We start from the raw sequence: 26,384 nt of genomic DNA on the forward strand, positions 1-26,384 counted from the left end.
ATACAAATGTTGAACCATCATTGTTATGACCTGAAAACCTCTCATCTGGACAAAGTATAGATTTGTTTTTAAATCCACACTGTAAATTTTCAACATTTTAAACTTCATGCTGATTATCTGGATAATTATTCTCTTTCAACCTGGGACAGAGTAAACAGGTGAAGAGTGAGTAGGGCTATCTTAAATATGCTTAGCCCAATGTAATCACTGCTCCCCCAAGAGTCCTCTCAACTTTGCCAAAGGGAAAAAACAGATTAATTGCTTTTTAAATAGTAGTGTCTGGATGAATGCATACCAGAGCGGACTCCAGAATTCCAATGCACTGTTCACAGTCGCTCCCATTACAGCATAGATGAACTCCAATCCAAGCAGAAAATTCTTGGCAGCTTGCTTGTGCTTCTAATCATGTTTTGATTGATGGTCCAGAAGGAGATTCACTGTGAAACGTCAATTCTCTTTTCCTCTCTTTACTCCCCCACCCCCTCCCTCCACAAGCCTTGCGAATGTGGATTTGGCCAGATCTCCAGATGGCTGCTCTGCATTTACAGAGGCACCGGGCCACTGAGTAAAGCACAGCTGGAATACATATTGAGACAGCGGGGTAAACACTTTCCCAATGCGGGCCCTCTTCTCAGTTCAGTTCCCTTTGCTTTAATGCTAAATCTTCCACAATAATGTGTTATCTCACACTATTTTGTTCAGTCTTGGAATATTTGCTACACTTTTTTTTTAAAAAAAGAAGTCTTTTTGCTCAAATGGAGTCCCAAGTTCTGCTCAGAACATGGACCAAGTTAGAATTGCACAAAATGAAATGACACAGAAGCAGACGAAAATCGGCCCAGCTCGTCTATGCCAATACTTACACTCCACTCGAATTGAAGAGGTGGAAGCCGATTCGATAACAACTTTTAAGAGAGAAGTAGATAATTATTTGGGGAGGCCAAGTTTGCGGGACTATGAGAAGAGAGCAGGGGAGTGGGATTGATTTGGATAGCTCTTTTAAAAGAGCTGGCACTGACACAATGGGTTGAATGGCCTCCTTCTGTGCTGGATAATTCTATGATTCCAGGTGCACACTGTGGTGTGTTTTCTACCCTGCCAGATAATCCTAACCCACAAAGATCAAACCACTGTAATTGCTACTATGAAATTAGGGTCCAGATCCCATGTTAAAATAAATGTCTAGCTCAAATTACTGGCAGCAAGTTCAGGAGTTTTATCTCTGATCCTATTCAAGGGCCATCAATTGAAAACCTCAAGGCCCAGCTGAGTGTCTGTTCTGCTTATCTCACCGTACACTTCTTCCACACAGTCAGCACGAAAGTCAACAATCACCACTACTCATTCAGGATTTAATCGTCTCACTGGAAATGGCGTCTCCAAATAGTCTTTTTACAGAAGTTACTTTTGATGATTAGGGTAGTACCTCCTTCATCCCAACTAGTCCCACCTCCCCTTAAAACAGCTTTGGCTGAATAGCTTATTTAACAATGAGCTAACCACGTCCGACTTTGTACCATGCACTGCCCAGAAATCAGAGTCTGGATAATCCCTGTCCCTCATTCACAATGGAAAATCACAGCATTATAGGACAGAACACAAAAGTCCCAAACATCATTAAAAAAAATCCACATATGCACTTAACAGCAGAAAAGTCAAAAGCAAGAGCTGTTTCTACTCCTCCCACATCAGTAGGGTTAAGGTCAATTATAGTACCACAATTGCCAGCCCGACAGTTAACTCAGCATATTCTGATCTACAAGATTTAGTAAGTCACTGTATGAGTACTTTAAGCACTGTGCGATCAGGAGAGCTGTGTTCTGCATTAATGCACATTTTGTGGTACAGCTCCTGGGCCACACAAGTATACTTCAACATGGAATACAAAAAAAACTGTAAATTGTTTTTCTTTGGTAGTTCTCACAATGTTTCATGGTTGTCAACAGCTCAATCGAGTGGCACAGCCCAGAGACAACATGAGACAGCATCAAAATAACTTCACACAAGAGGGAAATAATCTGCCAGCTAAATGAGCAATGTAGGCATGGACTTTAAAACCGCACAAATAAGAATGCCTCGCCCCCTCCCCCCCACCAACAATTACTTGGCAGAAGAGGTTCCAATGAAATGAGACCTATCCTAACTGATGTAAGTACGTAGAACAGCTCAAATTTAATAGCGCCTTGGGACATCCTCCCGACGTGAAAGGCGCTCCATTAATGTAATTTTGTTGTTGTTAATGATGTAGTATTTGCATTTGTATTTCTAGCTTTATGAGTGCTCATCCAGTTTCAGAGCAAAGCCCATGCGGGTAATTTATTCGATTTATTTATAAGTTTCCCTTTCCAAATCTGTGGCTTGGTATAGTCCCAGTGACGTATGCCTTCAATGAAAATTCCAATGCAGCCTGCACAGGCGACTGGACAGCACAGGAACTCAAGACTCCAGATGCCTGCAGTAGTCATTTCTCTCCCCATCCTCCCCCACACGAAACACACAAATGTAAAAATGTTATTTGGGAAGTGCAAACTGAGGCAGTCCTGATGCTGCAACATTTTGTATTGCTGGAAACTGTAACAAGAACCAACGCAAAATTTGCACTTTTATAGCACCACTTTTCATCAGAGGGAGGCCACTCTGGGAGGCAAATGGAGTGGGGGGGAACGGGGAAAGGTGGTCAAAGGAACAGTCAAAGATATAGGTCTTTAGTTGAGTTTTAAAAGCAGAAAGGAAGCAGTCAAGGAGCAGGAATTTTGGAAGAATTCCACAGGGTGGATGCAGTGTGGCTGGAAACTCAGCAGACGATCATGCAGCAGAGTTGACAGGGTCCACTCGCTCCACATGGAGGGAGGGAGTGGCCGTGGAGAAGGGTCACAGGAGATCGAAGAAGTCGGGTAAGGCAAGGCTATGGAGAGTTTGAAGGCCACGTCAAAAACCTTTTAAGTTGATTTTATTTGGTCAGGCAGCTGTCAAACACATGCAGAAACCCAGGATCTAACCAGGCAGAGTTCCACATATGCATGCCACCCACACGTGCAATTTCAACTCAACTGGAATGGAATGCTCACTCTCTTCCTGAAGGGATATACACTGCATCCATGAAGTAGAGGCAGGCAATGTTGTGAAGATGGAGGAAAATGGATTTGGTTAAGAGTCTAAATGAAAAGTTAAGAGTGTTGACAGCCAAACTAAATGCAGAAGTGTCGCACAGGCTCTGTGAGTTGAGTGAACAGCCAGGAAGATTGACATGAATAGCACTGAGGTTAGGAGCCATTGGCACTGGATTCAGTTTTGTCAATGAGTTACAGAAAGTCAAAGCTCATCAGACTTGAAAAGCAATGGTCTTGGAGTTGAAGGTGGAAGGAAAGTTGGGTGTCATCCAGGTACACACTTAAACATAGACCCCTAACCACCTTCTTAATCTCGTGCCCATTCATCATGTAGCTCGTAATAACATGATGCAATGAGTGCATTAATGATGTGAACTGTTGCCAGCTCTCCCAGCAATGGCAGCTTGCTTGTGTGATAAAAATTTATTATATTCACAAAAACACATCTTTCAACTAACTACATTGATGTTCTCTCTGTAACTTTTGGCTGACAGTGCAACAATTTACCAGGGACCTTCTGAGGCACTAAACGTCAGGGCCATATTTGAGACCTTGTGAATACCACAAACCTAGGTCTGCAGTGGTTATAGCTAGAAGTGTGTGGTAATGCCTGAAGCTCATTTTTCTCATGGGAACTACTCATTTTCACAGGAACAGCATTCACATCTCAGGTGAGCTTTGTAGAGTTAATAGAAATTTGGCTTTAGAATGAACTCAGTTATAGCAAATCATGACAAACTTTTTTATGGAAGCAACCCAAACAATTTTTTTTAAAAATCAGTGTCATTACTACATCAGCCACCTTTTTAAGACATTCACATTAGTAAGGTTGCTCTCTTTCAAATGCTAGTTTTAAGCACTCTGAGACACTACCCTGTGTGGAAGATGCTATATAAGTGCAAGTTGTTGTTGTAGTTTACATTAAAAACTACAATTTCACATCAATGCTGCACAGTTGATTTACAATCTTCGTCTATTTTGGTGACAAGTTAATCAACATTTAAGACAATAAGCAGACTAGGTTAAGACTTGCTAAAGCAAACACCACATATGTGCAAATGAAAGGACATTTTCTTAAAGGGGCATGCAAACACACATTTCAAATTATTCGGTTCAACCTGAATCATTGGATAGCTTCAGTACATCTTGTCCACTAGCTTTAACCAGAAAGCAGTACCATACAAACCTTTACTTCAGCCATTTTAAAGAAATAATCCCAAATAATACCATTCTATTTTTTTCTAAAAAAAAACTACTCACCTTAAATTTTTCTGCTGTTTGAGACATAGTGGAGATTGCGCAATTCTACCTGAAAGAGAAAGAAGTTTAGCATACATTACTCCATAAATATTTGACAAATTTATTTCTACCCCATCAATTTCTTCTCATCCACGAATCCAAATTAATTTACCCTGGATAATGAACATTAACCGTAAAATCATTACAACTGGGAATCTGAAAACAAGTGGCAAGACTCCTAGGCTTTATTCTCATCCATTTGAAAGAGCTTAGGTTTTCAAAATAGTAGCAGCCCTGATGGTGTAGTAGATGAAGCTGCAGCTTATGGATGACTTGACATCAATGCAATGGTTTCACAACAACGTCAATATGTTACGGAAGAGTGGGACTCAGCAGGCTTACTCAATTCAGCTTAGCAACTTTATACTGCGTCAAGTCTGCAGCATGCGGAGGCAACTGAAGATCTGACTCTCTACTCCAAAATAGTGCCATGGGATGCAAGAATGAAGAACTAGAACCAACAAGGTCTTGGTTTAACAATTCATCCAAAGCCCTACACTGAAAACCCTGCAGCTCTCCTCTATCTCTCACAGTGTTCCCCCTGTACTCGAGCAACAGTCTAGAATAGATTATGACTACAACTCCTTGCGCTGCTACTCCAAATGACCACTTTGTAACCCACAGGTTAAGAGTGCTACCAATGAGATAGAAAAAATAAAAGTAATGTATCCAAGAATTGAGCTCACTGATGAAAGATTGCGATCAGCTTTTTTTAAAAAAACATAAAAATTCTATGAACAGGAAACACCTTGGGCTCCACGAAATCTCAAGACTAAGAGTGAATGCATTGGTGGAGTTTCAGGTAATTTCTACCTCCCCAAATCTTGGGCATCGAGGGTCTTGTAACACTCACAAAGAAATCTTACTGATTTTTATGCTAATGATCTCTCTCACACAATATGGTTAATTTAAGGCAGTATTTACTCAAAATGGCAAGCCTCCAAATCAAGGACTTCAGAACACCATACATGCAATCTCACACAATCACAACTGATACTATTAATATCAAGTTGTGCCTCAGTAGTTGATTACCAACACACTCTAAAAACCAGCAGAGGCAAAAATAAAATGAATCTTACCCCCTTCCCCTGAGTAATCTCCAGTACAATTCATTGTCACACTCCAGACAGCAAGAAAGAAAGAGGGAAAAAAAGCTCAGCATCACTTACAACTAAATCTCTAATATTTATATAATCAGTCAGATTCAGTTTCACACATACGAATGTTAAACTTGTTAGTTTAGATCAAACTGCGGGAATAATAGTCGGGCATAACCATGCTTTTTTAAAAAAAACATGAATATTTTATGTTCTTCCTGCTCCCAATTAATTCTGGGGCACACACTGTAGAAACCAAGAGCTTTCTGAAGATTTCTAAAAATCACAGGTTTATAAAATTGCAAATACCTTTGTAAGTGTCAGTTACACCCATATTTCCTATCCACAACGCAAGAAGTGCAATAACGTTGCTCTAACAATTGTATGTAGGTAGGTAGCACTTTAACCAGTCAGACATAAACAGTTTTGTCACTGAGGGGTGGGTAGTTTTACCTTGGACACTTATAACGCAACCCATCCTAAGGCAGCTAGAGGCTCAATTAAGCAGAATCTAAGTACAGTTAAGAACAAAGTAAAAAGAGATCCTAGTCGGTCATATTGGGAACTAAAGTATTTATTTTAAAACCAGACAGTTGAAAAGAAGCTGAAGTGCCAAATCAAGGTTAGACTGGACAGAACATCACCATGTGCTCACATTCAGCAGCAAAATAAATTTCCATTCTCATTTGAATCTGAACTTCTTTTTCCAACATAAATGAGACGGTCGGATTCCTAAATCATGGCTTAAAAGTGGGTCTAAGGGAACAAAAAGCAAATAATTGTAAATAGTCCGGCTACTTAAAATGGCAGAATGCAACACACAATTAACCCTACGGGGAAGTCTCCACTAGAGAAAAAAAAACGGTGTTGGCACATGTGGTACAGATGGGGAATCGGTTTCTCAGACAGCCGCTTTGTACACGAAAATGTGTCAGTTGTAGATCTGACTGAAAGTTGCTCAACCCACAACTAGCCAAAGCAAGAAAAGCTATGATCCAGGTTTTTTTTCCCCCCCCCACTCTGTGGAGTTGCTTGTATAAAATGAGCACCATGATTAACCAGTCCACAGCAGAAAATCCTGTGATACACTTTTCCCTTCTGGGACATGATGACTCAGTGTCCCTTCATTGGCTGAATAACATAGGACGAGAATGCTCACATTTCTAACAATGAGTGAAAACGGCAAAGCTAACTTTCCTGCACTCTCTCTCTCCTGTACGTTGTAAATACAGCTCTGTCCTATATAAAGCAGCCTCTGTGAGACGTACAAGAGCACATTATGAAGCCGCCATGGCAATGTGCGCTGCAAAGGGAATCTGCCAGATGCTACCAAGTAAACATCTATAAGATAGAAAAGTTTACCCTCCAGCTAACCCCTCCATTAACAATAGTAAAATTGTCAAAACAAGACAACAACCAATTTTCTGTGTACTTTTTCTACACCCATTCATTTGACAGACAGATGTTGACAGATAATACCTTGCTTGTATCGAAAGCCAGATAGTGAGACTTGCTCTGTACGCATACGAGGCAGCAGCCTTAGACCATTCGCTTTCTTAATATCACAATCTCACACTGCATGCATTATTTCCAAGGCCAGGTACAATTTTCTTTTTCCAAGCCAAGAAAACCATTTGTACTCCGGGTGCCTCAAAATATAAGCACACCCACTGTGAAATTGTAACTGCCATTCACAATTCCCAAATCCTTCATTATCGATTTTACAACTCAAGTCAAATGAATTTAGCTTCAATGAGAAAATTCACAACAGAAATATCAGCAGCTCATACACAAGCAATAAGCAGAGATGATCCAACCGCGTAATCAAAAGCAGCTCAACGCAGAGATAACGTGGAGCAAAGCTCCCTCTTTTCAAAAGAAGTTTATTCGATTTAATGAACATCATAATCGCTTACATAAAAAGTACACAATATCCCCAGAAGGCACAACAATTTGTACTTATATAGCGCCCTCCACACAGAGTAGCGTCTCAGAGTGCTTAAAATTGGATCTTCTCCAATTAGCAAAGAGAACATCAAAAAAAATGTGAGTGGAGATCCAAGGAACTATTTAAACCTATGAGGCTTTGCTCCATTACACAGGACTGGGAATTCCAATGCTTTTTTTTAAATATAGAAGTCTCTCAGGCTATACAGTTAATTGGGCTCAACAAACATCAATGCTCAGTCACAAAAGCTCATGGGTATTGCACCTTGAGAATTATTTTCCACAATGATTAAAAATGATGCACCATGTTTTTTTTAAAAATGCTGCAGCTGCTGTTATATTTCAGGAACAGAAATGTGAACTCTTCAAACTGAATACCTACACCTGGGTCACTAACACAAGCAGTTCTTCTGCACAGTGCAAATAAGAAAAACATTCCATGGCAGTAGAATGCAATGCCTGGAATCCTTAGAAGGAATGAGATACATGAACTAACCTAAACTAACGAAACAAGAGAAGAGGATACCGTAGAACTCACAAACCCAGCATTTGGACTGGAGTGAAAGCCAAAATGTTGGAACCATACTTGAATCTTGGTGACTGGGATACACTTGAGTCAACTTCCTCTTCCATTATATAAAACAATTGGATGGGCTACAGAAAAAGAGCATGGCAGAGCAGAAAGTATATCTGAGAGCAATCTCTGGATTCCAGTTGAAAGACAACCACTATGCTTTGAAATACAAGGCACAGAAAAGCAACACAGTTTGCATCCAAAATAAAAAATAATCAGGGATGGGATGTTAACGAGCCAAACACTTAACAAACTAACTGGGCAGCTGAGAATATCTTCTACCCAGTTATACAGTTATGCAGGGTTAAGTGTTTAAAGTTTACTGTTCAGTCAGCAACCATAAACAGTATCTCCATATTCTGTGCTGAACACACAATAAAGAAAAAGTGATGCCTTCACAGAGTTGCAAGGGTAAAGTTATGATCAGAAGCTGTTCCTTAGATCTGTAAAATCTTGAGGTAGCTTTTTATTATAGTATGAAAGAAACCATCGCATTTGTTAAATGCTATCTAGCTTTGATAGAATAAAGCAAAAGGGAAATATTTGCACCTGGGGGAAACAAAAGAAACATGAACATTTGCTAACCCTGTGGCTTCCAAACTTCAATTAGAAAATACAAGACTCAGGACCACTATAAAGGAAACACCAAAGTAAATGCAAGGCTTCTCATTTGAGTAGACAAAATCAACAATAGAACAGGTTCCAGCATAGGTTCATTACACAGAATTTCTACAGCATAATTTAATGTCGCTGGCTTTATTCCAAACAGTATAGTGATATGGTGCAGGACCCCAATTATGCTTCAAGCTCTGTCAGGACTGAATATCAGCAACAGCAATTCTGGGAAGTTTTTTTTTTTGAAAAGGACATCTGACCATTTTAACAACATTTTTAAAAAATGGTTTGTTCAAATTTCCCAGTATCTCCTTTAAAACAGGACAGAGAATTGAGCCTAATGCAATTCACATTTGTTGCATTTAGCCTTCATGGGTATGAATCACACAACTCCTGAAACCACCTTCTCCAGCCATTCAATCACACTGCTCTTTTAGCAGTGAATAGCCAAACTTGCAATAAAAATAAATAACACCCATCTTTCCAGCATAGGAAGTGCATGAAAGACAAGAATTGTTTGCAAGTCTGAAAGGATAGTTGAGGGTTAAACAAGATGCCAAGGTTCCGACTGGCTTAGTAAGGTGCAGTGTGCAACCATGGATGTTTATGCTGTCAGCACCTGAGGTGTGGAGGCATTGATGGGAGCCAAACCGGAGAGCCTTGGTCTTGTTGTCGTTCAACTGAAGAAAATTAGCTCCCATCCAGGACTTGATGTCTGACAGTACTAGCAAAAACACGCAACCTACGTGTGCAATAAATTACTTCAAGCTACTATACATTTAATTTTTTCCTTGGATTTCTCTCTGTGCACAGGAGGATCATGTTGATTCAAACGGAAACCATTACAATGGATTTAGTGCTGAAAGTAGTATGAAATACTCAAAAGACTCGAAATAAATCACCAAAAGACTTCACACCTCTGAACCAACTGTTGGTGGTGCTAGCTCATTATCTGATCTGCTGCACACAAAAATGTAAAAGCAGAACAAACCTTTGACCTCACCACAATATCCTCTTCTACATTGCAATGACCTAGTGTTGCCTTGGAGAGAATATTTAAAGCTTCCTTCAGAAATATATGTAGATTCATTACTAATCTCTTCCACAGTATTCTATTCCTTGTTTGAAATCTTGTAATTCGATAAGATTAGAAGCCCATCACTCCTCAACTAGTCCACGATCAGAACCCCAGTCAGCCTTACTTAGAAACAGAAGCCATGTTTCATAGGGAGACAAAAGAGCTATGATCACCACACTACCACAAGTTGCTAAATAATTGAATATAATAGTTTGAACAATACTACAAACTGCAACTAAATTTGACTACTTTTTCATCAGATAAAAAATTCCAAACTCTTTTTAATGAACACCAGATATTTTCAAATAGCCCATCAAAATAGTTATCTTTACCTTGACACCACAGAGCATAGTCCAGACACATTTAACAAACGGAAAATGTTTCAGGCAGGAAATGCAAGGCAAGATATAGTAATCTAGTGTAAAGGAAATCTACTAAACAGTTACAATTAGCTAATTCAAGATTATGGTCATAAACTGCAGTTTCCCCAATTATGCCTCTCCTGATCAGCCCTCCTGGGGAGGGGGGAACTGGGTCTCCTTGGAGCTAAACTGGCGACATGGTGACATGCCTGGAGACAGAATGTCAGAATCGAGCCAGCCCTCTGTGGCCGTCTCTAGTCCGGTTCCAGGTGCAAAGTATCCCAAATTGCTGCTGATGATAGCACAGCCAACCAGGCTCATCAGCAGGACCTGGAAGGGCAGTGGTGGGAGGGAATCATCCCATTCAGCTCCTGTTAATCCTGCAAGCTAAAGCCCTAATGGGGTAGGGCGGTCCTCGCTAGACAAGCAGCAGGAAAGCTTGACAGACAGCAATATCAATGGCAAGCTGTGCGGTTCGAGTTGGTCATCAAGCAGGATAAAATGATCAGTCAGTGTATACAGCGAGTTCACTTTTGTAAGTACTCTCTTTGCACTTTACTATTTAAATCACCATGCCTTGCATCAGATAAATTTAATCCTGGACAGGAAATGGTCAATCACCTCTCAGTCAGAGGCAATTGCTGTACGATAACGAGCTGCGAAACCCACAATTGCAGTGTTTCCAATGCTTTTTTTTAAACAAAAACGGTTCTGTTCAGTTTTTGTTTCAAAGAGTACACAGGAAGCTGCTTGAAGTTGTAAGCACGTCTTGGCTAAACAACAATCAGGAGACTGGCGACCAAATGTACAAGTGCATTGAAGCTCACAATCCTGACTGGAGAAAAATCTGTAAAACGTGTGGAAGCAAACACAATCTGTAAAGTTTGGAACATAAAGGAGAAACCAAGCATCTTGTAAAAACACAACTTCGCTTGCAATAGAAACAAAGAAAAATTGAAAGAAAGACAGGGGCAGTGAAAATAAACTGGTCATTTTCAATATAAATTGGTCATTTTCAATCTACGACTGTCTGTGGGACATTCCTGTGCGCAATTGGCTGCCGCGTTCACCCACAAATATACAGTCAATTCACTTTACAGTGTGTTCTGTGAAGCGCTTTGGGACGTCCTCCCGACGTGAAAAGTGCTATATCAAATGCAAGGATTATTATTATAAACTGCAGTCCAGTGGAGGTGGAGTTGTGAAGCAGCACAAAAACATTACAGTAAAAGAAAAAGCCTTTTTTATGTCTGTGGAGCTACGAGCTCCTTTCAGAGCGATTTACCTTAAACCCTAGTCCTCCTGCTCTTTCCCTCTACTACTAAAATAGGACTATTTTACCTTCAAGTACTCATCTATTTCCCTGTCAAAGTGTTCCTGCGGGAGCCAACTTCCCCAAAACCGTTTATGGTAAAGCACTCCATCCACATCCTAACAAATCCCTCCAAAACCAAAAACAACAATAAATTGGTCATTTTCAATCTACGACTGTTTGTGGGACATTGCTGTGCGCAATTGGCTGCCGAGTTCGCCCACAAATATACAGTCAATTCACTTTACAGTGTGTTCTGTGAAGCGCTTTGGGACGTCCTCCAAGACGTGAAAAGCGCTATATCAAATGCGAGGATTATTATTATTATATAAACGCGAGAGAATTTTTTTTGAGAGAAAGAGAGAGAGTTTTTTTTGAGAAAAAAATTCTTTTGAGAGAATCGGGAGAAGCTCTGCGGGACCTTTCCTCATCCCCTCCAAAACCATACACTTGACTATCTCCCCCAACCCACCCACACACACTCCCCCCCTCACACACACACCCACCCACACCCACACCCCCTCACACTGCCATCTACACACATCACCAGAAGGTTCCTTCTCTCCCCAGAGATGCCTTTTCTCCCCCCTCCCCTCCCCCATTCCCCCCCCTCCCCCCCAACGAGATCACAGGACAGTTATCACACTCCCCGCCCCCCCACCCCCCGGGCCCTCTCTCTCTCTCCCCTCCGAGTCGCTTCCTCATCTTTGTTAGGACTTCGCATCTCCCAAACCTCCCGCCCCCCCCCCCGCCCCGTGGGGATGGACCCCCCGCCCCGCCCTCCCGGTGCGGCCCCGCGGCAGAGAAGGAAGAGAGCAACAGAGGGCGGTTCCCGTTCCCTCACTTACTCTCCGTGCAATGCGGTCGAGGAGGAGCGGTGGCGACTCGGGATAAAGAGGCCGAAACGCCGGGGCTCTCTGCTCCGGGGGGAGGGAGGGAGGGGGGGACTCGGTTACGGTGCGCGCGGGGGCGGAGGGGGGGCGGGCGGTCGGCGCTGGACTCACGGCACCGACTGTGGCTGATCCGGGCGGCGCCGCAACCCTCGCGATACTGGAACCCTCCCCCAGACTGCACCGCGCCAGAGGCGGACACAACACCGTCATCGTCCCCCACCCCCCCGCCTGCTTAAAGGGACAGGCACACGCTTCTCCGTCTTAAAGGGACAGGCACACGTTTCTCCATCTTAAAGGGACAGGCACACGTTTCTCCATCTTAAAGGGACAGGCACACGTTTCTCCATCTTAAAGGGGCAGGCACACGTTTCTCCATCTTAAAGGGACTGGCACACGCCGCTCCCCTCCCTTGCTTCCTTCAATCCCCATCTCAACACCTGTCTCTTCGACTGTGCGAGAGTGACGGTCACTCTCCTACCTCCACCTTCCCTGCCCTTAACCTCTCCTGATCCCAATCCCCAGCTCGGGTGCACATCCTTGACTCTCTGGGGAACTTTGGGACGTCCTCCCAACGTGAAAGACCCTATACAAATGTAATTTGTTGTTGTTGCCATCTTAAATAATAATAATAATCCTTGCATTTGATATAGCGCTTTTCACGTCTTTTAGACGTCCCAAAGCGCTTCACAGAATATATTGTAAAGTGAATTGAATGTATATTTGTGGGCGAACGCGGCAGCCAATTGCGCACAGCAATGTCCCACAAACAGTCGTAGATTGAAAATGACCAATTTATTATTGTTTTTTTTTGGAGGGATTATTATTAGGCTCTGTGTGGAGTAAGGAAACTTGCCCAAGGTTTCGCCCTCTGCCTGGAATTGAACTCGGGTCTCTCACTTGCAAAGCGAGTACTCTAACCACTGAGCTACAGGACTCCACAGAGTCCTTAAAGGGTCAGTCACGTACTTCACCTGCTTAAAGGAAAAACTACACAGCCGCTTGGAAGGGCAGACAGCATCTCAGTTTCAACAAGAACAAATTACATTTGTATAGCGCCTTTCACGTCAGGAGGATGTCCCAACTTATCTAAAGGACACCACCTCCAACAATGCAGCACATTCCTGCATTGGAGTGCCAGCAGACTATACGGCTTCCCAGTCCTGACGTGGGGCTTAAATCCACAACCTTCTGACTCCGAGGCAAGAATGCTACCAACTCAGCCACACTGACAATATTATAAAGGTGTATTAAATTTTAAATTGGATTGAGGTAGTAAACCCAAAACAATATTTTTGATACAGCTGTTCTTGATTTGCACATTACAATTAGGATAAATTGTATGCACACACAGTGCATGCAGTTAAATTTGTGGGATAACTATTTCTCCAAAGTACTTCTGAATGTGAGTGATCTATGCTTAGTGCATTGACCAAGAGTCTTCCACTACGTTGCCCCATTGCCAAACAAAGATTTTGTCTGGACCAGGGACTCGCTGTGATTCTCTTTATTTTTATTTGGGATTCCTTGAAATTAGTATCCCTGCTAACAAACTAGGAATGGTATAGATCGTAATCTTGATATGTTGATTCCCAAGAAGGCAGATTTTGTACAATTATAAATTTGGCAGATTTGGTCAAACTGTTTTAAAACAACAACAACAAGATTTCATTTATAGAGCGCCTTTCACGTCAGGAGGACATCCCAAGGCGCTGGACTGTTGGGTCAGGACCCGAGCAGGAGTGAAATGGTCGAGGGGAGGGAAGGGAGGGAGCGAGGAGGGGGTAGAGAGTTGAGAGGGGAGGTCAAGGCACGGTCAAAGAGAAAGGTCTTGAGACTGGCCTTGAAGGAGGAAAGGGAGGAAGCGGCGAAGGCACTGGGGGATGGAGTTCCAGAGCCTCGGGGCTGAGAGGCTGAAGGCCCGGCTACCGATGGTAGGGCAGTTGGGGCGGGGGATGTGGAGCAGACCGGAGCCAGAGGAACGGAGGGAGGGGGATAGTAGGTCAGACAGGTAGGAGGGAGCAAGGCCGTAAATGGCCTTGTAGGTGAGGATGAGGATCTTGAATTCGATCCTCTGGGGGATGGGGAGCCAGTGGAGGCGAGCGAGGGTGGGAGTGATGTGGTCGTGAAGCCTGGTGCGGGACAGCACATGAGCTGGAGGGAGGTGCCAGGAAGGCCGGCGAAGAGAGAGTTCCCATAGTCCAGCCTTGAGGTGATAAAAGGGAAAAAAATTCAAATTAAATTTTATTTTATCCACTATTACTGTAAATGTTTAGTGCGACAAATTGAAGATCATATGTAATGTCCCAGAGAATTCCTCATCTTGTACTGTGGGAAAGCATCAAGCCACGATGAAAGGAATATGGAATTAGAGTGTGGGAGAATGGTTTGAGTGGTTTCTTATGGTAAAAGTTCAAAGTTTCTACTTTGTAACACTGTTTATGCTGTCAATGAAATCCAAAGAGTACATCACATTAAAGCAGCATTTCAAATGTAATCTCCTGATCTGTTAATTTTTATCTTGATCATTTTCCTGCTGTTGAAAACTGTTCTTTTATTCCTGTATCAATGTCAAAGAACACTTTTGAAAATCAAGCCATTTTGAATGTTATCAACATTGTGTTTTGAATTGGCTGATTTTTGTTTGGTTCAGGCTTTTTTTACATTCTCATCTCCAAGTGACTGCTAGGGGTTGCTTGTCTGACTGGCCATCAGCCCCCATTGGCTTAGTCAACCACTCAAAAATCATGCACATCTTCTTTCTTTATTAGGCAAAGTCATTTTAGAAAGAAAATGGGATTGGCATCCACCAGTTTGTGGATAATTCCAGTTTATGTATCACTAGCAGCATAACATTTCAGCACAGCAATTTCCAGATGTGGATGAAAAAGCAACAACAAACAAATGACATTTGTAAAGCGCCTTCCCCACCGGGAGGACATCCCAAGGCACTGAACAGTCAGGGATCCGGACACGAGCAGGGTTGGGATGAGGGAGGGCAGAGAGTTAAGAGGGCGGCCGAAGGCACAGTCAATGTTGCAGAGGTGGCGGATGGCAGAACGGGTCATGGTACGGATATGGGGGAGAAAGGACAGCTGAGGGTCGAACAAGTTGCCCAGGTTTCTGACTGGCTTGGTGAGGTTGAGTGTGCATCCGTGGATGTTGATACTGCCAGTGTCTGAGGGCCTCGGTCTTGCTGGCATTCAGCTGTAGAAAGTTGGCTCTCATCCAGGACTTGATGTCTGACAGACAGTCTGTCAGGATGTCAGTTGTCCTGAAATCAAGGATGGAGACAGAGAAATAGAGTTGGGTGTCATCCGCGTACATGTGGAAGTTGACCCCAGGTCTGCAGGTAACCAGGAAGCAGCCAGGGTCCTGAGTCAAACCCTTTATTGCCATGACTGGATCTTATATGCTAAATGAGAACCACAAGACTTTGCCATTTGACTGGTAGAACCAGGACAGTCAAGTCATATTACTCGACATGTATGACAACACACATATATTAAGTCATATATGTCATGTATTAAGTCTGCAGATAGAATTGATTTCCACATGGAGACTAAGAACATCTTAAGCATTTTGAGTATTGTTTGCATTTTTTGAATATGGTTAACATAAATGACCTCCTACCTTTTCTATCCATAATTTAGAGTCCTTGAAGTTTTCACTGGTTGGCCTTGCTGTGTGTACATTTTCCTGTGGCTTCCTTTACATCTGAGGTATAATTGTATTTTTGTCAATATTTTCCCAACATTGTGGCCCAAGGACAGGTTGCAGTCAAATCTCTGTATACATTCACTCGATGGCCTAATGTGTAAAGGTATTGCACTGTGTAAAACTATGCCTTACAGAAAATAAAGGTGCAGTCACAAATAAGTTTGTTAATTTAGTTGATACCAGCTGGGGCACCAGTTGGATTCTTAACTGGCATCAATCCACTTGGGTTGAGAGGGTAAAATCTAGAGGTTTTGCTCCCAATTGCCTATAAAGAGCCCCAATGAAGTTTCGTGAGGGATATCTGGTGAGCACAGGATCGGCTTAACTATAATATCCTTCCCAGAGTTGAAATAGACTGCCAAAACTCACAAATGAAGCTCACGTGTGATCCTTAGCCACTTTAGATGATGAACTGGAGGGTGACTTGTACCATGGAATCATATTCCAATAGGAGAAGTGAGTCAAACACGACCAGAATTGGAAAGGGGAAAATTAGCGCAAAATAAACTGGATAATTTTTGCATGGGTTTTTCTTCTAGATTGCTACATTTTGTATCTCACATGAGGATGTCTTTTACTTGACCATAAGATAGGCCGACCTCCCTCTCCATATATCCCCCCTCTCTCCATATTTCTCCCTTTCTCTCTGCCCCCTTTCTAAATACCTCTCACTCCCTACTTTATCTTTCTCTGTCCTCCTCTCTCCTGCACTCTCTCCTCTCCCTTTTCTTCTCCACCCCTCTCAATTTCTCCTCACACTCCCCCTTATCTCTCCTCTGTCTACTTACTCTCCTCCCTCTCCTTTCTGTTTTCCCCCTTTGCTCTCCAGCAATTCTCCCACACACCCATTACCATTCTCTCCTCTTTCTGTCTCACCCCCCCCCCCCCTCTTGCTTTGCCCCTCTCCTCTCTGCCCCCAACATTCCTCAATTGTTTCTCTCCCTTCTCCCTCTACCCCCCATCACCTCTTTATGCTTTCATTTCCCCCTCATCCCCTTTCTCTACAATCCCCTTCTCCCTCATCCCTTCTCTACAATCCCCTTCTCCTCCCTCATCCCCTTTCTCTACAATCCCCTTCCCCCCTCATCCCCTTCACTCATCCCTTCCCCCCCATCCCTCTTCCCCCCCACCTCATCCCTCTTCCCCCCCCACCTCATCCCTCTTCCTCATCCCCCTCATCCCTCCTTCCTCCCCATCCCTCTCCCCCCTCCTCATCCGCATATCCCTCTCATCCACCTTTCTCCCTCATCCCTCGTACCCGCCCTCCCCGTCGTCCACCTCACCTCTCCCCTCCCCCCCTTTACCCTTCTCTCATTAACCTCATCCCTTTCTCCTCTCTCTCTCTCTCTCTCTCTGTCTCCCACCACCTCATCCCTTCTCTCCCTCTTCCACTCTGATTCCGCTCCCCCCCCCCCCCCCCCCCCCCCGCCCCCCTCCGCCTGTGTGTGTCTCTGACGTGTGAGCGGGTGATTGGCGGGCGGGGGGCGGGGGCCTGGGCCGGGCCTGCCTCTCGCTATAAGCCGGCGGCCGCCGTGTGATCCCCATCACATTGGAGTTCAGGAGCTTCTCCACCAGAGAGGGCTACAAGGACACCACCAACCCGTGAGTACCCAGGACCCGGGGAGGCAGGGGCTCGGAGCCGGCGACTGGGCCTCTCAGCGAGGACGGGGGAGGAGGGAGGAGGAGAGAGAGAGAGAGAGAGGAAAAAAAAAATATATATATGGACGCGAGTGAGTCCGACCGCGTCTGAGAGAACGGCGGCGACCAGAGAAAAAGGCGGCGGCGGCGAATATTATTTCCTCCCGTCCTCGGGGAGGTGTGAGGCGCGGGCGGACGGGCGGACGTGAAGCCGGTTGTGCAGCGGTTGGTGGAGGGCCGACGGCGGCGACGGCGGCGGCGGTGACAGCCCGGGCGGCGTGTTTTACCCCCCGGGTCGGCCGGTCAGTCAGTCAGTCGGTCGGTCAGTCGGTCGGGCCTCGGCTTGGGCCTGGTCGGTGGTGTGGAAGTGGCCCGGAGCCGGGGGCTGGTAGTGGAGGCGCTGCCGGGCTCGGGGTGGGGTGGGGTGGGGTTGGGGTGGATGGTGGGGGGTGGGGAAGGCCGCTCAGACATGAGCCGTTTTTTTTTGATTTTTTACCCCCCCCCCGAGCGCCGCCGCCGCCGTCGGGTCCGGCGCTACGTGTCACCATTACGGCTGCGCACAAACTCTTCCCAAAGTTTTTTTTTCCCCCTCAAAGTTTGTCCAAAAGCTTTCGAAGTTTCCCCCGAAACAAACCTTCTGAAAGAGGGCCGAGAGGAGACAGACTATACCCCCACACACACACCCACCCCACACACACACCCCCCCCACACACCACACACACACACCCCACACACCACACACACACACCCCCCCCACACACACACACACACCCACACACACACACACACACACACCACACCCCACACACACACAAACACACCCCACACACACCACACACACACACCCCACACACCACACACACACACCCCACACACACCACACACACACACCCCACACACCACACACACACACCCCCCACACACACACACACAACCCCCCCCACACACCACACAACCCCCCCCACACACACACACACAACCCCCCCCACACACACAACCCCCCCACACCCCCCCCCCACACACCACACACCCCCCCCACACACACACACACCCCACACACACAACCACCCCCCACACAACCCCCCACCCCCACACGCACCCCCCCACACTCACACCCCACACACAACCCCCCCACCCCCCACACAGAACCCCCCACACCCCCCCCACACACACACACAACCACCCCACACACAACCCCCCACTCCCCCACACCCCCCCACACACACCACTCACACACAACCCCCACACATACACACCCCACAAACAACCCCCTCACCCCCCACACCCACACACAACCCCCCACCCCCCCAGCCCCCCCACCCACAGCCACCCCACACACAGCACCCACACACCACACCCCCCCCCACACATACACAGCCCCCCCACACACACAACATCCCCCCCACCCCCACACAACCGCCCCCCACCCCCCCGCTTCCTCTCTTTCTCACCCCCACACACATTTCTTTTAAAAAAAACTTTTCTCCCCCCTCCCCTCCCTGTGTCCCTTTCTTCTCCCACCCCCCGCCCCCCCCGCCCGCCATCCACGAATGGATTGATTATGCAACGAGTAAGAGTTTGCTACGTGGAATAAACTGGAGGAGATCTGCCGAAGTGTGCGGCCAACACACACTCTCTCTCTCTCTCTCTCTCCCCCTCTCTCACTCTGCTCTTGTCTATTAAATTCCAATTCTTCCCATTTTCTACCCACCCATTTTATTTTTGCTGTACGATTTTTTTTCCAACACCCCCCCCCCCCCCTCCCCTCCCCTCCTTTCCCTCCCTCTCTCCCACACACACACACACACACTTACTTTTTACCTTCCCCCCTCCCATCAAACCCGGTGAGTTTTATTTTATTTTCCATGGTGTTTTCTCCTCCTCTCTCCCCCCCCCCCCTACACCCCCACCCCGTCTGCCTTTCTCTCTCTCTCTCTCCCTCTCCTCACACACACACACACACACACCACCATCACACACACAAATACAGATTTTTTTCCCCCAATCCGCTGTCTGGTGACGTTGTCAGTTTCTGAAGCTCCACGCGGACATGCCTTAAAATGCAGAAAAGATTTTATTTATTTTTCTCTCTCTCTCTCTCTCTCTCTCTCCCCATTACTTTTTTTTCTCTAACCCACGCGTTGGTGGTGGGTGGGTGGTGGGGGGATTCGATCCCCTGACAACTGCCTGGTAATTGCAGTGAGTGTGTATGTGTGTGTGGCGATGTCCATTAAGAGAGCGCAACAGTTGCTGAGTTGGCACAGGCTGTCACTCGCCCTTTGCTCCATTTGAAGTTGGTTTTAATAGAGTGCAGTTCTTATTCGATGCGTGTTCCTGCTTTTTTTTTAAACAAAAAAAATTAAATTACATTTTTTTTATGTTTTTAAAAAAAACACACACACACACACAGTTGGAAATATAGGCGGAAACCGTAGAGAAGGAAGGCTTGGGGGTTTTTTTTTATTCAAAAGGGACCCTGTGTCGATTGCGATCTGTCACTTGCAGAGTAATCTGGATTTGTTTAAGCAGAGGTCACTAATGTAATGCATACGTGGGACCATCATGCACTTTCCGAAAAAAAATGATCGTGCACGTATTGCTGTACTTTTTTTTTAAAAAACAAAAATAAGCCTGACCAACTGATCGGGCGTAATGCAATTCCTACCGGAAGATTAATAGTGATCTATTCCCTTTCCGACCCTACCAATTTTTTTTTTAAAAAAGGCATTGAACTGGGGATTTGGTACTTGTATCGGTTGCGCAGTGGAGCGTGGAGTTGAACACGAGCAGGTGGCGCTTGATTGTGTATCAACATTTTTTTCGCAATTAATTGATTTCTTGTATGATTGCATTTTGACATACTGTCAGGGTGAGAGGTTGAGTAGGTGAGCAGTGCCTTCATAGCACCCATTCTCGTGATGTGCAAGATGAATGATCTAGATGTGGTCAAAGCGTGTTCCGTAATGCTTATTCTGGGAATTGCTCTTAGATATTAGTTCAGGATTTATTGATATAAGGAGGGAATATACACGGAATACTATGGAAGTGTTTCTTAGCCACAGTGTTTGCCACCTTATCCGTGAAGTAAGTTTGCCATGTTTTGTAGTAAATATCCTTGCCAGACAAAAGAAACCTGTTAGATGAGTGCATAAAAAGGCAGTGGCTTAAATGGTTCAACAATTTAATGTTGTGTTGGATTCTAAACATGAGAAGCAGTTGTAAAGTTGCATTGGAAGGTATTATCACTTGGTCCTGAAGTAATTTTCAATCTGGTTTCTCACTTGCCGGCTTGTGAAACGTTTTCTCATGAGAATTGTGCACCTTTAAGAGTAATTACCCTCGAGATCAACAGCAATATTCCTCTTTGAGCAAAGTTCAGTTTATCAAAAACCATATGCAAGTTCTTTTAACTGAATATTATCTTATAGTTGAACCATACAGATAATATCTTCGGACATTACAATTAGCCTCTATGTCTAGGTCAGAGAGGTGAAAGTCAGACCAAGTTCGACTGATTGGTTTTCAGAGACTCCTTTGCAGGTGTAAGAACAAGATCAGCCTCAGGAGGCAGTTTGGCTGCATCAAATGTTTCTGGCACTTACTGTCAGCTCACTCTGAATCAAATCACTATGTGGTGAATTACTGAAGGATGCCTGTGGGAATGTACCCCTGTAGAAAGAAGGAATTTAGTGCATTTGGGGGGGCTGGGGGGAATAAAAATTACTGTTACACAACTGCTTCTCCACTGCCTGATTCCTTTCCTTCAGAAACGCTTTCCTCCTGGAGTGGGGGTTTTAAATTGCACTGGATCTGTGGAAACAAAAGAGCACATGGAAACTAGAAGATATTTAGTGAAAATGCCTTTGATTAGTTTTAAAACGAAGGAAAATTATGAAGACGTTACAACCTCTTTCAAAATCATTTCAGCAGTTTGCCTTGAGATCTCAAGTCAAAACAATGTTCCCTTTTAAAGGGACGCTGGAATGTTTTTATATGTTAATTATTCAAGTTGGTTCCCAGGACTGCTCCTGTGCTTCAATGTCTTTAAGACAGGATCTCAAAGGTGAATTGCGCACCTTTGGTTGAAGGAATGTGCGTCATGTGAGACGCAGACAAGTCTGTCAAATTGGCCATTTTAACAATGTAGGTACAGTAGCATTGAATTGGAAACAAATCCTATGAGCTGCTGCCTTAGGAGAAGAGGGGTTGTTGGCCAATCAAGGAACAACAGCAGTTGTGGCTGAATATTGAGAAATGCGCTCCAGGTACAGGTCATAAACTAAAAGTGGCCTCTGTAGGAACTGCAAAATAAATAAATTGAATCAAATGTATATAAAACTGCATGAAGGTGAATGCTTTGAACAGCATCTGCAATTGTTCTGGATGAAGCTCAAAGCTGGAATCCAATGATTGTTCGGGGTTGATGGAAGCTCGTCTCTCCCTAACAGGAGGTCAGCAAATCTGATCAGCTGCTGCCTAACATTAAAGAAATGGTGTGTTGCAGTTCAATGGTATATAATCGTGAATGTCCTGGAGTGCTTCCTTGCGCTGCTTTATTTAGGGTGTGACTTCCTTACTCATTGATCTATATTGTGTCTTCTTGCTGTCGATGGATAAACAAATTTCTGCAGGTAGTAAATACACCAAATACCATGGGATGATTTATTGGTTTTCAGTCTTCCCTTCTGTGAAGTGACTTGTGCAATGGATGGTGAACCACAAACTACAGGTTCCTTGGTATAATGCTTTAGGATTCTGAACAACCTGATCTGTTGGAATTTTTTAAGTAAGCGCAGAGTGACTGAGTTGCTTGCAAATCTTGGCTGCTAAGGTGCTGTTTAAGCCGGGTAAAGTTGTGGAATCTGCTGTGCATTTCCCTCCCTGTTGAACTTTTGGGTAATTGAATTTTGATTTCCAGCAACTCGCATTGAATTGGTTCAATTAGGAATGATTTTCCTGTTCTCTCTGGATAGTTGTTCCACAGGAGCATTTTATTCATCTGTGATTACATCAATAAAGTATGTTGAAAGGACAACATTACGTGGCTGCGTGGTTGCCACGTTTTTAAACTTCCTGCCAAAATACCAGTTAAACTAATCAGTATGTTCCTTCTACTGCAGGTTTCAATAGCATTGCTGGAGCAGACCATTCCTATCCTGGTCGTTGCGCTTTCTATCACCACTGGAACATTTAACCTGGGCCTTTATTTTGCAGATTCTGGCTTACTTCCAGATGATTTCCCCTTCCATTTCCCCCTGCTTCAGAAACCTGTCCAGCTCTTTCTTGTAATTATTCGAATGCTGCAGCACTGACCGTGTGGTTCCACTTCATTATTTAACTCAAGATAGGTATTTATTTAGTAAGTTGTTCTTCCTGCTCGATTTTTCTTTTTCAGTGGAACAAGTAGTTTGTTTCCACTTTTATAAACTTTCTGAGATTTGCATTCTCAAAGTTGTGTTGGGAGTAAATTAAATATTATAAAAATTAGCACTTATTTCAGTTTAACTTTTTTTGTTCCCATCTTTGTGTGGGATGTTAACATTCAAAACCCAAATGTCATTTTATTCTCTGGCTTCACACTTGCAGTGTGGTGAAGCTCAGATTGAGAGTCCCATCTTTTCATGTTTGTCATTACAAAAGTGCTTTTTAAAATAAAATTGTTTAGTTGGGAAAACGAGCAGTGACACATGTTTACACACCTTTGAACAAACGAGCTTAGCACTGTAGTGAAGCCCAACTCTATGCTTTTGCTCTAGTGGCAGTTCTATGGTGAGGGCATGTCTAAATCCAGTTTATATTTACAAACAACTAAGTTTAACCTTACAACCTTTTGAATTTTTTTCTCATAGCAAAAGCCATCTTATTTCCTTTGTAGAATGGAGGTACACGTGCCACTCCTGTTCAGCTGTACCATCTGCTGCTTTTCTCTCTTTCAGTCCCATTTTAGATATTTAAAATAACATTTACAGCTGTTAATGCCAGAACAGTGCTAATCAAAACCAACCAATGCATGGATGGAATGCAAAGTTCTCAAAATCCAATTTTAAGCTGCATGTTGTACGCAAATATTTTTGCCCCTCCTTTCTGGAAACCCTAGAATTGTAGTTGTGATAGTGTGTAGTTCTATGGATATCAAACATTCTCATAACTTGCTCAAGGAGCAATTCTTTATCCGAGGCTGGATATTGAGTGCTTGACCTGAGCGAGAAGTGGATATCAAACTACAGACTCGCCCTTTACAGCAGTAGTCACTAAATGGTGATCTGTAGGAGGAACTCTGACAGCTCTTGCCTACCCCCCCCCTCCCAAGACCACCACCCACCCGTTCCTTAGCCCAGGCAATTAACCAATTAGTACCTCCGACTGCTGACCAACTGAGATCAGCTAACTTACAAATTGGATCAGAACTGGTCTCCTGGGTTTGTATGGCAGTTTAATTCTAGGCAATGGCGTTCACCAGTCGAGATAGCAAGCAGACAATTGCAGCCTTGTAATGAATCCTTTCAGGTCTGATGTTCTCAGGCTTTAAAAGAAAACATCCTGCCTGTCAAAAGATGATTACAATTGGACTGCATAACACCAGACCAGACGTGCTATACTTGAATACTCCATTTGGCGTTCAACTCAGCAGTGAAGTACAGTGGATTCTCAAATCGATGCAAACCGAATGAAACTCCTTCCTGTCCCATGAAGCACTTGGAGACGTATAAAATGTTGTGGTGGTGGTCACTCGTTGCATAGGATTCAAATGAACCAAACAGACCCTCATTTGTATTGAATTCCTGATCCCAATATAAAATGTTTGTAATTGTCACAATAAATATAATTTGATGCGCATTGAAGCTTTAGAGACAGCAGATGATATTTGAAAGTCTGGTTATTGGTATACAGTAATTCATATCAAGGTTTGATTTAAATGTGGTTCAGCACATGCTCCATGGAACAAAGATTTATAACTAAGCTTTTTTTCCCCCTAGAGATCTTGTACAAATCCTCATCTTGGTGTAGCAACCGTATTGATGTACTTCTCGGGACTGGAGTGTTTCAGTGAAGGGAAGAGAAGTCTTGCTAAATCTGCTGCTGTATTGTGGCTTATAAAGGGAGTTCCACATGTCTCATCTTCATTGGAGTAAGGGTTACTATGACCTTCATTTCAGTGGCGCACTTTTGTAAAATGTCCCTGTATAAAGAAACTTTTTTTTACTATTGGTTGACAAACCATGTCAGACCAATTTTGGAAGGGCAGGTCAGGTTTAATGCTGCCACAAGTGAGCTATGACTTTGCTTGAGCAGCCATTACAATGTGAATACACGGTGAGAAAGTTCCCAACCGTTGATCTGCTTTTGTACACAAAGTTCTTGAGTAACTTGCTGAGTTGGCAGCAGGTTGAGGCTCGAGATCGATCGGCATTGACCTTGGAGCTCTTGTTCATACAGCCAGTATATTTTATAGTGTAGATGCTGGGAAATATGAGTACCGGACTGACCAATGCTCATAATCTGATTTCTGCTGGCACTGGGAATGTACCAATACTGAACTTGGGAATTGTACTAAGATGCTACCCAATAGTGGACAAAATAAAAACTCTGTGCAGAGTAGGTGACACACCAAGGCATTGGGATTATTCAACATGCTGTTGGATTGCAGTTTGGGGAAGATTTCGTACTTGGTTTACAGCGGATGTCTGATTGACTTCCTTCCAATTCAGGTCTGCCCCTGAGCAGACCTGCACTGTTTCTGGGTCTCTATTCATGGCCTCTCCAGCTAGTAAATACTGTAGTCTTAAGCAGGCTTGTTTAGCAAGTAAAACTGATGAGGACTCTTGGGTACAACCTGTCCCATCACCGGTGCAGGGTTTTGTGTGGCATTCATGACGATAGTCCTCACGTAGGATATTGGTTGGGATTGTTACCCTTGACAGAAGATGGTGAGTAAACATTAATGAGCTTCAATGGGTGCATGATCTCTTCTCATCCCTTATCTTCCTGTGATATGAACACATTGCAGTCTAGCGCTAGCAACCACTACACTTGTATGAGGGGGTACATGTAAACCTCACAAACAGCAGCAATTATTTCCCAGTGTGATTTGCTGATATCTCACTTGCCACTAAAAGTTTTTAACTATTTGCTACAGGATCTGGCAGGTTTTTTAATGTAAATTCAACGAACCTTGAACTGGATTTTCGGAGTAGGCCATTGCAGAAATTTTGCTGCAGCTATTGTTATAATAGCCCTACTGTCACTTTAAACAATAGCATCAAGTGTTCATAATTAAAGATTATCCTCAGTCAGTGTTGTCATTTCCAAACACAAATGTCTGATTTTTAAAATTGCTCTGAATTTTGATACCAAACTTGCCTTCCCACATGACCCAGCTGCTATTTCTGTTCCTTGTTGGGAGGGATGTTGAGAATTAAGGATGTGCTGCCTTAATCACTTACAAGGAGCAATAGCAGTAATTTTTAACCAGAAATTAGTTCTGTCCATTGTGCAAATGGCAATGACATAGGAAGTGCATGTGCTGATAGATCAGAACACGTTCGCTCTCTGCATTTGTCACTTGTTCGGCACATCTTGTGCTTCAGAAAGTAAGTGGGTGCTTTATATTTGGGGAAAACAATGCAACGTGGATATTTTACCTACAGTGCAGGACTGATCTTATTCTGAGAGGTGAGTGGAAGCTTTGGAGGGTAAATTAGTTGCTATAATTGGATGGTTACAAAGAGCATTGGCAGAACC

The 26,384-nt window shown here is 44.0% G+C and overlaps 2 protein-coding genes across 6 annotated transcripts in view; one reads left to right on the forward strand and one right to left on the reverse strand.

The window, feature by feature from the left end:
* Positions 1-16,735, reverse strand: part of septin2 (septin-2) — a 30,666-nt gene extending 13,931 nt beyond the window's left edge. For 2 of the 5 annotated variants that reach the window (XM_007911681.2, XM_042338998.1), the window contains exons 1-2: positions 5,489-5,529; positions 4,371-4,419 (exon numbers count right to left, since the gene is read on the reverse strand). In XM_007911681.2, the coding sequence (XP_007909872.1) occupies positions 4,371-4,397 (27 nt within the window). In that variant the 5' untranslated portion in view covers positions 4,398-4,419; positions 5,489-5,529. Of the gene's footprint in view, positions 1-4,370; positions 4,420-5,488; positions 5,530-12,242; positions 12,321-12,398; positions 12,462-15,917; positions 16,095-16,373 lie in introns of those variants that run through there. The other 3 variants (XM_007911501.2, XM_007911566.2, XM_007911625.2) reach the window with 3 other exon arrangements.
* A 752-nt stretch (positions 16,736-17,487) lies between these two features.
* Positions 17,488-26,384, forward strand: part of hdlbpa (high density lipoprotein binding protein a) — a 36,057-nt gene continuing 27,160 nt past the window's right edge. Inside the window, exon 1 of the mRNA XM_007911859.2 lies at positions 17,488-17,606. The gene's annotated coding sequence lies outside the window, so the exon portion shown is untranslated. The remainder of the gene's footprint in view (positions 17,607-26,384) is intronic.

Source organism: Callorhinchus milii, unplaced genomic scaffold, assembly GCF_018977255.1.
Source record: "Callorhinchus milii isolate IMCB2004 unplaced genomic scaffold, IMCB_Cmil_1.0 Scaffold11, whole genome shotgun sequence".
Classification (NCBI taxonomy): Eukaryota; Metazoa; Chordata; class Chondrichthyes; order Chimaeriformes; family Callorhinchidae; genus Callorhinchus; species Callorhinchus milii.